The sequence below is a fragment of the Pundamilia nyererei genome, unplaced genomic scaffold (genome assembly GCF_000239375.1).
Source record: "Pundamilia nyererei isolate P.nyererei 1_Seehausen unplaced genomic scaffold, PunNye1.0 scaffold00140, whole genome shotgun sequence".
Taxonomy (NCBI): Eukaryota; Metazoa; Chordata; class Actinopteri; order Cichliformes; family Cichlidae; genus Pundamilia; species Pundamilia nyererei.
In genome coordinates this window covers 1,484,066-1,498,460 of record NW_005187541.1, presented here as the reverse complement: position 1 = coordinate 1,498,460, position 14,395 = coordinate 1,484,066, and the positions used below count along the sequence as shown (strand labels likewise).

The window sequence follows — 14,395 nt, the reverse complement described above, 5'->3', positions numbered from 1 at the left end:
GAGAAAGCATGATTTCCCAGAGAGAATCCACAGAGACACGTGGAGAAAATACAAAGTCCAGTTTAAGAAGCCAGAAACTGTAATTTTTAAAATGTCATAAATGCATTTTGGCCTTGCAGTTCTTCTTCAAAGCTTACCAAACAGGTGAAGAGTCCACAAAAAGAGGTAGATGTTAGCCCAAATGTAACCATGTCACCAGTAACTTTAGAACTGAAAGATCTAAAACTGTGAGTTGACTTTGTTCGGTTGTCCTATTATTTTCTTTAGATCTGCGTTGACATCATGTGGTTATCAAGATTTTTTTTCTCATTAGACAAGAAAGAAAAACAAAGTCTCCATTAGGAGCGTCATCTTCAGGAGATGACTAACAGGACTTTCAGAGAAGAGAAATATTTGTTTGTCGTTAAACACCTACTGATCACTGTTGGTGTTAAAATAGACCTTTTCACAACATCCTCCATCTGGCTAGGTTGCCATGTTGATGCATTCCTCCTTAAAAAACGACCAATAATGTTTGTTTTGAGCTCTGAACCACCATAGCTGTTACACATTTTGCTGGCTACTACAAATTTAAGAATTAACATCTGCTTGGTCATTCAGGCTTGTAAGTGCAGGCAGTGATTAATGCACACAGACATGCAGTGTTGATGCAAGTATGTTTGACTTTAAATAAGAAGATCTTGCCTGCTAAATCATTAATGCAGGTAGCCCATGGCCATGACAGATGACTGGGTCTCTTTAATGTGACTGCCAAGGTAACAAACAAATGAAACTTTAGATTGAATTGCTCAGTCCTGCAAACAAATGCAGCCGATTTGATTCTCTGTTATTTGTGTTCAATCCACCAGAATAACTCAAAGGGTTTTTTTTTGTTTAGTTTTTTTTTAAATTTTTTTTTTTTTTACATTTTTTATTATTATTATTTATTATTTATAATCATCACTAGAGGACAATCACAATAACCCCAAAACCTCAACCCTCAACCCTTCCCTTTTAAAACAGCAAAAAGAACGAGAACAAGCATTACAAAATCCATCCTAAGAAGAAAATCAACAGCTTGAAAGAAAACAGAAAAGAAATGAAAGTACAAGACGTCCAGGTCAAATCAATCCATCCCCATAGACTAAACTTTCTATGAGATCTGACATCTTAAAAATATATTTATGTACACACTCTGCTGTATTGTACTGTACAAAATGTGGCAACACTTGACACATTCCCTGTAGACATGCAAACACCTTACTGACACTGTAAAATTCCCCATCTTAGTTCTTTTTTTGAATGTCTTTTAGTGTCCAAAAATACGTGAAATGGTTCTTTACTCTGGTGGAGATGCACTGGAAAATGATCTCACACCTTTTTAAACTTGTGCAATTTGATTTAAGGGTTCAAATCACATATTAAGATGGAGAGCTTTTTCAGTGTGGCCTGAAACTGAAATTACTATATGACCTATAAACCTGTTATCTTCATCCCAAACTTAAGAGTTTCTAAACTGACTGCAACACCGTGTCTCGAGGACCTGAGTTGACATAGGTTAACATGACACTGCTAATGGATGACTACCACTGCCAGCAAGTAATATTACAGTATGTTGAACCTCATAAGGCATTGTACATGTCTACACAAGACTGCTGTACAATAAAGTGTGACCTCTAAACACTGTTTCCATTCAGGGTGGGCGATGGCAGAGGGTTTCAGCAGGAAATTGCACTTATTCAGGATCTGCTCAGGTTGTAGTGAACTTGCGTGACTAAACATTTTTGCAGATGACTGGAGCATTTCCTTGTGCAACGATACACCAACCAAAAGAGAAGTGAGATCAAATATATATCGGTGTTCTTGTCTTCCAAAGTGTCGCAGTACCACAAAGGAGACTGACATGGCAAGAATGAGTGAAGCTGAAAGGCGAAGGGGGGAAAAAGAACCATGCACTTGGTTAAGTGTGAATGACTGCAGCTCGGAGAACCTGCAGCAGATCTTCAGTGTGCTTTGCCGAGAAACTGAGCGTCCCAAAACTGAAATGACTCTATGCTAGACGACAGTTCGCGCCTCAAGTCCCGGCAATGCGAGTGTCACTTGTTGTGTCCTTTAGCTATCTTTTTCATCACATTTACACATACACAGACACACACACAGGAGTGCTCATACACACACACATACGCACGCACACACACATACACACTTTGGGAGCATCAGCAGCTCTACCCCAGTGTCCTTTTCTGGCTAAACACTTGGTCCAAACACGAAAGGCCTTGACGGATTTCAGCAAAATTCTTCAAGCTCTGCCAAAGGTCTGACTCCCAAAGACACATTCCTACTCCTCTTCTTCCTCCTCTTCATCGGGTAGTGGTAGCAACTCCTCCTTCAGACACTCCCTGTAGAAACTGGTCAGTGTGGTGTAGAGGTGCTGACGACTCTGCTGAGACAGGAAGTGTCCCTCATCTGGGTAGATCTGGTGGGTAAAAGACATGGAAAACAGCTTTCAGGGTACTTTGATTGCACACAACCATCTCAGGTTTGTGGAGTCTTTTTTGTGTCTTTTAGCTTATTGTTTTTGTTCACTCTCATTCCTCTCATGTTCTTTGCTTCTATTAGTGGGACTAAACTAAAAACTTTGAAAACACAGTACAGACTAGTTCCTTTGCACCAAACAGAAAGAAGTAAGACAAAGTTATTGACTTTCTGGTTAATATATAGGGGTATTTAGCAGCTAAAAGGGCAGCTGTTTTGTGGAGGAAAAATGAAAACAGTGCTAAAAGAGAAAAATAACATTCGACATAATCTGCACTTCGATTCACTGGGTGGCCAGAAACACAACTTGCTCTTGCTCAAAGTGTACTGTAACTCAAACATTTCATTTCATTGACTTGTGCAGTGATATATAATCATTGTCTATTCCATTAGAATCCCACAGCTGCGTCTTCTGCTGTATAGCCTGGCTTCTGGGCAGAGTGAGGTGGGATTACCTCCTATTTTGCATCACATTTAAACAAAGTGCCAAAATTAATAGCAGAGTAGAGTTAATTTCATAAAGTGGAATACTTTAACCGCTCCCAATCAAAGCCTAAAACTATGCAGCAACTGAGAGAAAACAACACAAAATACAAAGGTCTGAATTAAATTATGGTCATAAACCTTCCACTTTACCAACCTCCTTATGGACTCTTGTAAGACAACTATTGTCTCTCAGCATTCAGTATTGCTGTGGTGCACTGGCGGCACGGACATCTTGCCGTCAGTGCACCACAGCCACTGGTGTTTCTGCAACACCATTAGCATCTAAAAGAATGGGATCAGAGCACGTTGAAAAAATCCTTGACGTAATCTTGCAACTTAGGGGATTTCTAGTAATGCAGTGGTTAAAACATACACCATGTAACTTCAATGCTCTCAGTGTGAACCCTTGTCATATTTTGTTTCTTTCACACACATGCGTTCTTGTCAAGAAGCATCATAAAATGCCATTTTGTTAGTGCCTCATCAGTAAAAACAAGGTTGCTTTTAATGCTGTATCTCTAATGCAGCACCAACTGCAATATAGGCAGCTGAGAGATAAAGGTCACATTTTAGAGACCTACCAAGGCCACATTAGGAGGCTGAATAAGCGACAGTAGCATAAATCACAGGTTTCTTAGCCACAAGGTTTACCTCCTGTTTGGAATCTACACTTGGAACTTACAACCCAATCTTACTAACCCACCACCGAAGGGAAGCTTTTGCATAACTGAGACATGTCAGTGACTTTTAAAGAACAACACACGTTTATCACAGTTTCCTGGGAATCAGAACAAGCTGGTCATGCATTTAGAAAAGACAACAGCTTGGACTGTATCTCTAAGTTATCTTTACTGCTTCTTTTAAAGAAAACCTTACATAATGGGCAGGTGCTATATTTAGGATGCATAACTTCACCACACGTTATTCTAGTCAGGCGACAACTATAAGATGCTCTGCCTAACACTAATCATGCCAGAGCTATGAGATCAACATGCTCCTGTTATGCTTTCTTTTTTAACACAGCATAAACAGGAAGTTTCGTTAAAATTCATAGTTCATAATTCATTGAACAAAGACACCATTTTTGCAGTTGTGCTTTGGTACACTACCACAGGGGATTTTAAATGAAGTAATCAAGATGCGATCAAACTGTAGATTTTCTACTTTATTTATTTGCATCAACTTGCATTTTTATAGCTTATATGTGATACCCAAAGAAATGTCAGTGTGAGGGAAGCTATACAAAATATATATTTAGAACAGATAGGATCAAAGTAAAAAAGAAATTTGCTTAATTAATTAATTTTTTTTTTAATAAGGAAGCTTCCGTGAATATTAAATGGTTAAAATCAAGGTGTGGCCAAAGAATACTGAAAAATATTCTGTAAAAAAAAAAAACTAATATGGAAAGTCTTTTATTTAAAAAATGTATTTATTTTATTTTGACACTGTATAACAGTTGAGCCATTTATCATTGCCATAGGTCATTGTTTTCTACCAAATGCACTCTAAAAACCTAGTGATGACATCTCTGGGTTACACACCTGCATTGAGTAGTTTGCTCCAACTTTCACAAGGTTCTTGACGAGCTCAGCAGTGTGCTGGAAGTGGATATTGGCTGGGAGTAAAAAGAGAAAAATGTCAGCAAGATTCAGCCTGAATCCTAACTGGGAAAAAAACAGACAATCAGATTCTGGGAGAATGGAAATGCCTCAACAAATCCGACATGCATGGTTAATCAGGGAATGTTTTCCTCTGGAAATCCCAGCATCAATTTAGATAACCCACTTTTCCATTTATCTTTTGATTAAAAAGCATTTGCCTCATTACCTTCCAGGATTGCATGCCTCTTTGTGCTCAGCAGTGATGCACCACAGATAGCGTATTTTCATTTTTATCTACGATTTATTTTGCTTCTTACCATCTGCTGTGCCATGCACCAGCATCAGTGTCTGTTCCCTAAGAGCTTGAACATTCTGCAGCACACTGGAAAACTGCGAGAAAGAGTGGGGAGATAATTAATTGATAGATATGCTAACTGGCATTGAGAAATGAAAATAAAAAAAGATGCAGAATGTGATCAAATGAATGGCACTGTACTAAATTACATTCTACATACAGACACACACCGACAGAGTCATTCAAATTAATTCGAGATCTTTAAGTGATAAGGCATCTCCCACAGATATTATTTTCTGTTCTTGAAATATCACAGATTGCATAAATTATGAGGAAAATGTAAGGTGTGGTACAGCAGAAGCCGTGAAATACTTGTCAGGGTCAGATTTGTTGTTTGTGCTTGTGCAGAAAAGTGTTTTGTTCTTCTTCACTGCCTCCTTCCTATCACACTGGGAGGAAAGTACATCTGATAGCTGAACATCAAGAGGCCTGAGAGCGACAGTCTCGCTGCGGCTGAAAACCCCCCCCCAAACTTCGGCATGTGATCTGACACACCGGAGTTCAGAGTAACCAAAGACAGATGAGTGACAAAATCCTACAGAGCATTAAAAAAGAAAAAAAAAAAAAAGTAAAGCAAAGCATCGCTGCCTCTGACTTTGATAGCAGCTGCTTTCAGTAACTGCAGGAGCTTAACTGTAGGTGTGTCATTGATGTTAACGTTTTCAAAGATCAACAGGAAACATGCTCGTGGAAGCAGTAAACACGCACCTGATATCTGCTGTCATCCCGTAATGGCATGCCGAGGTATCGTTCAGAGAACGCTGACGCTGTGCAAATGAGAAGTGAGACAATCTTAACAGTGCCACTAGCACACAGTGCTTCAGCTGCAGCTAAGTACCTGCACAAAGTGGAGATCCTGGTATTCAGGGTCCAAATTAAATACTTTTAGTAAAAAGGAAAGCAGCTTGTGGTGGTGAAAAAGTCATCTGTGTCATCTCAGTGTTGCAGAGGACAATGTTTACAGTGGTCAGATTCATCTCACACTCAGATTTCAGAAATAAACAGGTTATTTTTAGTGAGAGGCTAAAGGAGAAGAATAAAGTTTACATTTATTCAGTTTATTAATAAATGATCTAGGTTTACTTTGTCACTTTACTGTGTACTTTAATTGGTTGAATTGCCCGTTAATCATCAGATGTTGCAGACATGAGCTATGTCTTTTTCATTTGCTTCTGACAGTTAGAAATACAGATTAGTTTTTGGCTGTCATTGACATATTGAGCACTGCTCAATATGGAGAATTACGTTTTGCTTTTGGGTGTAGACATGAGTCTAAATTGTTACACATGAGATGCATAATTCATGTTTGGGGAAATATACTGAGGTTTTAATGAATAAAGATGATGATGCAATATGGTGATGATAAATCAGGACCAACCGTTTCATGATTGTCTAAAAATGCTCTATTCTGGTAAACTCATAGGAGCTGTTAAAGTTGGGAGCTCACACAGTGCAAATGACAACAAGGGGAGTACAATCACAAAGCACGGAAATAAGAAAAAGCAGGAGACAAGACACGGGTGAAAACAATCAGGGAATTAGAGGGAAGACAGAGACAAAATATTACTGCATCTCTACTTTCCTTGCCATTTTTCCTTGGCCTTCATGAGAAACACTTAATGAGACCAAAGAGGAGTGATAAAGTGATAAAGACTAAGAGAAAGAGAAACTCATTGTGGAGAGAGTCCAACCACACTAGGGATAAATCTGTTCTTCATGAAAGACAACACCTGGACAGCAAGCACTTTATGACAGCATTTTAATGTTCTAACCTTGGGGTTCAATGATTAAAAATTCAAAATACATATCAGTAGGTTAGGGTATGAAATGGACAATATGCTCCACCACTTTTCCAACTATGCTGATCTTTTAAGGAATGGTTGGATATTGCATCGCTATAAATTGTAGGATGATATTATCTCCTCTCCTCTTGCTTAGTGTCTGAAGAATTCAAACAGTTGTTATGAGTGCCAGAATGAAACCTTCCTAACCAAAGCAGACTATTCAAATGTACCCATGAAGCTAGGACTTATTTGACATGCAAGGAAGAACAATTCCCAAAGCGAAACAAGAAGCAGAAACAAGGAAGACGAGGGAGCTAACCCAGAGGGAAAACATGGGAAAACAACAACAATGAAACACTGGGGACACTAAAAAGTATAAAGATAAAAAGAATATCACTTAAAAAAACAAAAATGCAGAACCAGAACATGTTCAATAGTACTGTGTTACAGTATAGAGAAATAAAGTATATTCTGTGCACATTAGTAGCTAGAATATTCAAGCCAAATAAAACTGGTGTGGTACATAATGCTGCCTATATATATTATATATTTATTGTTGTGGACCAACACAATGGTCTGAAATTCCACAATGTATGAAATCCACAGGAAAGTCCACCACAGCAGTTTTACTGATCTTTACTTACATTTGCTTTGCAGCTTGTAAAATGTATCTTTAATGTGAATTAACCTCTTTTGAGAGATGTTTTACTCACCATAGAGTTTCCAGTCGGTCACTGGTGACATTGCACACGCACATTTAAACAGGCTGTCAGTAGACTTCAGCATCATTAATGTTATGTAGGCTCCATATCCCTAAGTGAGCAAACACAAACATTTATTCATCTCTAATTGCTGAAATCCATCGAGTGTAAAAATGAACTTTGATTCAATCTCTGGAGTCACTCAGTAGAAATTTTACTAAGTAGCTTCTTGGCACTTAATAATTTCAGCAATGGAAGTAAGAATACAATTTAGATGGTCGCAAATTAAAAGTAGAAAAATGGAGGAAAAAAAGGAGGCTCACCTTTCCAAACACTGCTATCCTTGTCCGGTCAATGTATGGAAACTTCATCATGTAACTGGAAAAACACACACATGCTATATGACCTACAGAACTTCTTAAATGTGGTTGCATGGGAGGAACCAAGAATTGGATATCAATAAATATAAAAAAAAAAAAACACTTGAAAAATCGCAGAAACTTCAGTGAGTTCTAATGATTTTATTCTTGGATACATCTCCTGCCTTCATAAACATGCATGAGACGATATGACTGCACCATCAATTTGAGCACAAGAGTAAAGCAAATGATTTTAAATCCCGAGAGTCCTCCTCCTGCCTAAAGAAGGTTAAAAAAAAATCAACTGTATATGTGTAAAGTCTGATATGAAACTGATATTAAAACAGAATCAAAAATCCAAAATCACAAATCACCCCTGACCCTCACTCCACTCACTCCACTATGTCATCTGCAAGGATCATAGTCGACCTGTACAACATCACTGCGCAAACAAGAAGCAGCTCAGAGCTAATATCTGATACAATCCCACCCTGTAACTTTTACACACCTCACCATTGTCTCATTGTCCTCATACATGTCTTTCACCACCTCTTCCACTCCTGTGTTCCTCATACAACACTTCCTCTCTTGCAACCCTCTCATATGCTTTCTCTAGACCCAAAGACATTGCAGCTCCTTTTGACCTTCTTTATAATTCTCGATCAACAAACTCACAGGAAAGATCACATCGCAAGACCCAAATCAAAAAGCATCATAATGTTACATGTTGAGTCTGGCTAAATGCAAAAATGCTAATGGTGACCCTGCCCCGACTCCTAAGAGACTAGAGTCCATCCTCAGTGTGCACCATATTCTTGCTGTGCCTTACTCTCCCTGTTTTGACTCTAAAATGCAAATTAAGCAGAGTGTCTATAAACTTCAAAGAGTTCTGTGGGACAAAGAGGCTGACAGGATTTTATTTTTTAATTAGCATGAACGAGCAGAGAATTTATAGTCCACTGATCACTTATTGCAACTTACTGTACAAACAGTAGCAACAACAACTACTGCCTTACTACTGCCTTGCCCACCAGCAAAGTGCTTTGTTTGTGTACAACATGTGAATTTGATGATTAAATAAAAAAAAACAAAAAACTATAACCTGTTTTATTTATTCATTTTAACATTGATCAATTCCTGTAAGATGACACTGAGAAAGTTTGATAGTCATCACTTGGACAAAAGGTTCCAAAGTGTCTGTTCATAGAGGGGAATAAGCTTTTGTTTTGGACGTATTGTGGGGTTCTCTCCTGGAAGAGTGACAATCTTGCTCCACTTGGTGGGAGCAATTTCCGGTATAGCACAAACAAGCAGTGGAAAAAACACGGAGTTTACTGAGTAAATATGATTTTTATTAGGAAAAATCAAAAAAAGTTAGTTGATCCTGTTATGCTCACCATTTTATCAAAATTGTATTTGAAACTGTTTCACTGTTCATGAATGAAAACAACCTTTGGGGTTTTTTAACTAATGAAATGGACCATGAAAAACTTTGACAACCACTGGCTTAAATTAATTGTAATAATTGTATTATACAAATATTAGAGTAACGATCAACATATGATTTTGACACTTGCTTTTTAAGTTACTTATAATTACTTTGGCGTTATAAATATGCATAGTAAAGTATTCTTTATCCATCATTAAATATGTCTGAAGGGTTACAAACTGAATATATATCTATATATTTTTTTTTAATCAGGGGAGTTGTGACAGTTTTTGCATAGATTTTTTGATCATCCATTAAGATAAACATTCTGAATTTGTTGTTATTTAGGTATTTTTTGGAAATAACAGCAAAGGAAATCAGTATCTTACAGTATTTAACAAAGGTATGTATTGTCTGCTGTTAAATCCATGTGCTGTCTGAACTGGCAGCTCCTAAACCAAATAATGAAACATCCAGAACCTCTTATGATTTCATCTGAAACTGTTTACACTATGGTTTCCAATTTAAGTCTAGTCTATATTATGTCAGATAAAGGAATTTATCTGGAACTTTTATTCTTTAAAGGATTTCTTCCTTTATTCTTGACTTGATAACCATTTTCAAGACTTTAATTAGACACAGTAGTGCAGAAATATTCAGATCAAATAAAAAGAGGATGGCATTCTGCTTTAAATTCCAAACTGAGTTACAAAGCTCTTGTTCAGGGGATTTGCACATATTTTGAATTTTTTATCTCAAAGTACAAGAATAAAAATTAAAAAGTAAAATAAAATGGATGTGATAACATACTCCACTGCTGCAATCTGGTCCTGAACATCAACAGTTCCCAGTCTCTGGTGAACTTCGTGCAGTATCCTTTGACCCTGGAAGCCGCCGCCCCGGCCGTCCAGACGGGCCACGATGATGTTGTCAGAGCTGACGAGGACCGAGTCCCAGCTGAGGGAGAAACGGTCACTCACAGCCTGACCTCCAGGGGCGCCGTCACTGAACAGAGAACAAACATAATCAGGCACTTTCAGGCAGCATGAAGCCGCATTGGTCATATAACCTCTGTAACTGGAAGAAATTCCTTTTTGAGCTGATACAACTTCCACAGTAAAAGAGGTCTAAAAATGAAAGAAAAAATTATGAAAGACAAATTTCAAAATTTTCACTCTCTGCTTGTTACCTTGGCTGTCAACATGTAGCTAAGCAATGTAGGGAGGAAATGAGAAAACAAGTAAAAAAAACACTGTGTGTGTGTGCGCAATGACATCATAGTGTTATAGTGGTTGGTGGTAAGATAGCGCCACATTAATCAAGTGCAGATTAATTGCAATCACCCTAACCATCCTAGGGCTGGTCAGTTTTCTGGAAGAAACCCTGCTTTTCCAATTAGGTTGTCATCCTGAAGCCTGTGACAAACAACAAACGCACAGCTTGCACCACAAACATCCTTCATCTTGTTCCACTGCTCCTCGGTGGGCAGCAACCTTCAGGGAGTCATTAGAACTCTTTGGACTGAAAGTGCCTAATAACAGGCTTACGGTATTTATCAAAATACTATTAAGGAATTTGTTCAAGTTTAGCATTTTTGCTCATTTGTTTTACTTTCAAAAGTTACCTCAGAAGTTGGTCTAATCTACTTTGAGTTAAGACAAGTACTTCTAAGACTTCTAAGCTGATTCTTTCTAAAGACTGAAATAGTTTTTTTCATAATGCAACATGTGACACAGTGCAAAGGTATGGTACATTGACTTATTTTTAGCTGTTTAACAGTTAAAAATAATGTTTATTTTCCTTCATCTGGACCTTAGTGCAACCTTTCAGTTTTATTATATACATTTTATATGACAGAAAATAAGGAAAATAGGTTCTCTTTACAATCAGTCTGGCATAGAACACTTCATCCTGTCAGTGATTATTTTTGCTTTTATTGGTTCATTATTCAAATGGATATGAAAAAGACTGAATCACAGGTTGCCACAAAGGTACGCTGTGATTGACTTAACATGACCCCGGTTACTTTACATGCAAATTACGGTCAGGAGTGTGATTACAACTGGAAACGAATGCATTAAATATTCATACATTTTCTGTTCTCTCTTACTTGACCAAGGACTGTGAGATATAGTAGAAAGCACATGTGATACATACACGACCAACAGAAGTCCATAGTGGCGGGAATCAGAGAAGTCTGGTGGGTACGAGATCTTCAAAGGTAAATCTGTAACAAGAAATGAGAGAAAAGTCGATGTATTGCAGTTCACCAGTGAGTTACACTAACACCACAGAAACCTACACTTCAGTTCAGTTCATTTTTATTTCAAACATATACATTCACCAACATTTCATAAAATCTTTCCATGCAGTTGTTTGAAAAGGAGTAGGCAGAAGTATATACTTATTTAGCCCTACCCCCTCACTTCCTCACCAAAATGTTCCATTGGAACAGTTCTGAAGTCTGTCAGCTGGATCCTTTTGTACTTCAAGGCTGCCTTCAGCAAAGAGTTGTTCTCAAGGATGTAGTAATCTGTAAAGATGAGGGCAATGTGTTTAAAAGATGAAAGAGTGCAAAAATTGCTGTCAATAATCTGAATGCAAATGACCTGTACGGAATTGTCTTTTGAGGCTGTGATGTAATGAGATGAGATGGAAAGTGTATGTCAGACAAATAAGATCTGATTCCAGGGGATTGTTTCTGAAATAGTCTTATTTTGTGGCAAATTCATAGAGAGAGCTGAATAACTACAATAATGTAGCCAATATTAAACTTGGATGAGCACAGAAAAATAAATTCAAAAAGTTCAATTTCTGAAAGGCATTCTACACACAGCAGCTTCTGGCCTCAAAAACAGTAGTCCCACTATTTTCTCCACATGTAATGAACAGTGACTCTCTGATTTGGCCATTTTTCCATTCAAGCCATCTGAACAGCAGCTAAATGAAATGGAATTCATCCAGCATTTCTAATAGAAAACCCAAAATCAATAGACGTCTCATTATGAAACCGCCAGAGGCCTTGAGTTCCCAGCTGTGGATGGAGGCACTGTCCTAATAACCCTGTGCAAATTGCTTTTTCTGCAGCACAGCTGTTAACTTTTTCTTTTCTTTTTGTTTTTTTTTTGTTGTTGTTGTTTTTTTTTCCTTGGGAGAGAACACATACATGTGGATAACGAGAAAAAGAGTGTGTGTGTCCATATTCATGCCAAAAATAGAAGAAAGAAATCTGGATTTGTTGACTGTGTGGTCAATGGAAGAGCCTACAACCTGGAAAAATTGGTGGTGGGTGACTGAGTGCAGTAAATTGTTTTTTGCTGTCGGAGACTGATTGCAAGTAGTTGTGACGACCAACTTATCAACCAGACTTTGGGCACGCGGCACCCTCAACCCCTACTCTTTGACAATGAGCAGAGTGGTTTCCAGTGTTTCAGGCTTTTAGTCACATTTGTATACATAGATCAGTACACAGTGAAAGCATCTCTCCCAGTCTTTTCTCAGCAATGTACACATATTGAGAGCAACATTCATGCTTCTTCATTTTTTGTACCTCCTTCAATAGGTGCAGTTATATAACTCATGTGTATCAAAATGTACCTTCCACAAAGCTACAACTTCCCAGACAAGGAAACTGCAAGTTGATTGCACATGTTCGCAATCACTTTGTTTGCATCGTAGTCTCCAACCACTATTTTCCCGAGTGTGACTGTCGTGTGAGCTCTGCTGGCTCTGACGTACGACCAGATTCAAGAGGAAATACTTGTCAGCTTGTATTTAGGTCTTATACCAACTACATTTCCTTGGCCTAATGCCCACCCAGCCACTTACAAAATCGACTGTCAGGCAAGGATAGGAATCTGACGCTGCATGTGAGGATATTTACAGAAACTCTTTACTATTTGCTTTTATTTCCAGAAAAGATGGGATACTGCAGTGGGCACATCTGGTGGTTCAGATAGGGCAAATTTGTTTAGGGCTAACTTGTTTTAGAAAAAAGAGACAGAAAAAAATATTGTAAAAACTAAAAAGATATAATGGCATTGATGAGTACCTGTAATGCAAAATTTAAATGCACTTGACCCTAACAAATGCTAAAGCTGGCTTGTCTCTTCTTCTGTGGTTGTTTTAGGTAAAAGAGAGACTCTGTTACAGGTTTTTTTTACAGTTTTAAATGCTTGAAAAGATGTTTAGTTCCCTCTATTTCTGCATTTAGGTGTGGCTTTAATGAGTAAATGTCTTGAACTGTACCGATGTAAATCAGGACATGTGGGTTGCTGACCCCTCTCCAGAAATCATACCTTTTACTAAATGGGACTCATTTTATTTTAGGATTTTCCCTACTTTAAACAGATAAGGGTTAGTAATATTTGAATCTCACGGTACACCTGGTTAGAAGTAGTTTGCCTGCCTTAATTTTTTGTGGCACAGATTCAACAAGGTGCTGGAGACATTCCTCAACAATTCTGGTCCATATTGACATGATGGCATCACACAGTTGCTGCATATTTGTCAGCTGCACATCCATGATGGGAATCTTCCAATCCAACACATCCCACATTCCACACATGCTGTATTGGTTTGAGATCGGGTGACTATTGAGGCCACTTGAGTACAAGGAATGCATTGTCATGTTCAAGAAACCAGTTTCAGATCATCTGAGCTTTGAGACGTGTTGTGTTATCCTGCTGGAAGCAGTCATCACAATATGGGTGCACTGAACCCATGTGAAATGTAGCCTCAGTTTGGTCTTCTGCTACTGTAGTCCATCTACTTCAAGGTTCAAAATGCTTTTCTGCATACTTCAGTTGTAAAAAGTAGTTATTTGAGTTACTGTTGCCTTCCTGGGGCTGGGGCTTTTTTTTTCACCTCTGGCATCAACAAGGCTTTATGATCCAGAGAACTGATGCTCACTGGATATTTTCTCTTTTTCTGATAATTTTCTATACAATCAGCAGTTTCTGAAATACTCAGACCAACCCGTCTGGCACCAACATTGTCACTTTCAAAATTACTGATGTAATTTTTCTTCTCCATTCTGATGCTAAGAATCAGCAGGACATCCATGTCTACATGCCAGAGTTGCTGTTGGGTCTGCGCTTCCACAGGCCCCGCTGGTTTAGAGACTTATTGTCACGGTTTGCCGGGGCAAGCCGTGTGGAATAT

General features: G+C 38.2%; 1 protein-coding gene across 2 annotated transcripts in view; it reads right to left on the bottom strand.

The window, feature by feature from the left end:
• Window positions 1-910: 910 nt before the first annotated feature.
• The window catches only part of dpp10 (dipeptidyl peptidase like 10), a 252,663-nt gene continuing 239,178 nt past the window's right edge, over window positions 911-14,395 (bottom strand). For both annotated transcript variants that reach the window (XM_005744209.1, XM_005744210.2), the window contains exons 18-26: window positions 11,667-11,765; window positions 11,390-11,459; window positions 10,043-10,237; window positions 7,768-7,822; window positions 7,457-7,556; window positions 5,668-5,726; window positions 4,922-4,994; window positions 4,545-4,618; window positions 911-2,455 (exon numbers count right to left, since the gene is read on the bottom strand). In XM_005744209.1, coding sequence (XP_005744266.1) covers window positions 2,318-2,455; window positions 4,545-4,618; window positions 4,922-4,994; window positions 5,668-5,726; window positions 7,457-7,556; window positions 7,768-7,822; window positions 10,043-10,237; window positions 11,390-11,459; window positions 11,667-11,765 — 863 coding nt within the window. In that variant the 3' untranslated portion in view covers window positions 911-2,317. The remainder of the gene's footprint in view (window positions 2,456-4,544; window positions 4,619-4,921; window positions 4,995-5,667; window positions 5,727-7,456; window positions 7,557-7,767; window positions 7,823-10,042; window positions 10,238-11,389; window positions 11,460-11,666; window positions 11,766-14,395) is intronic.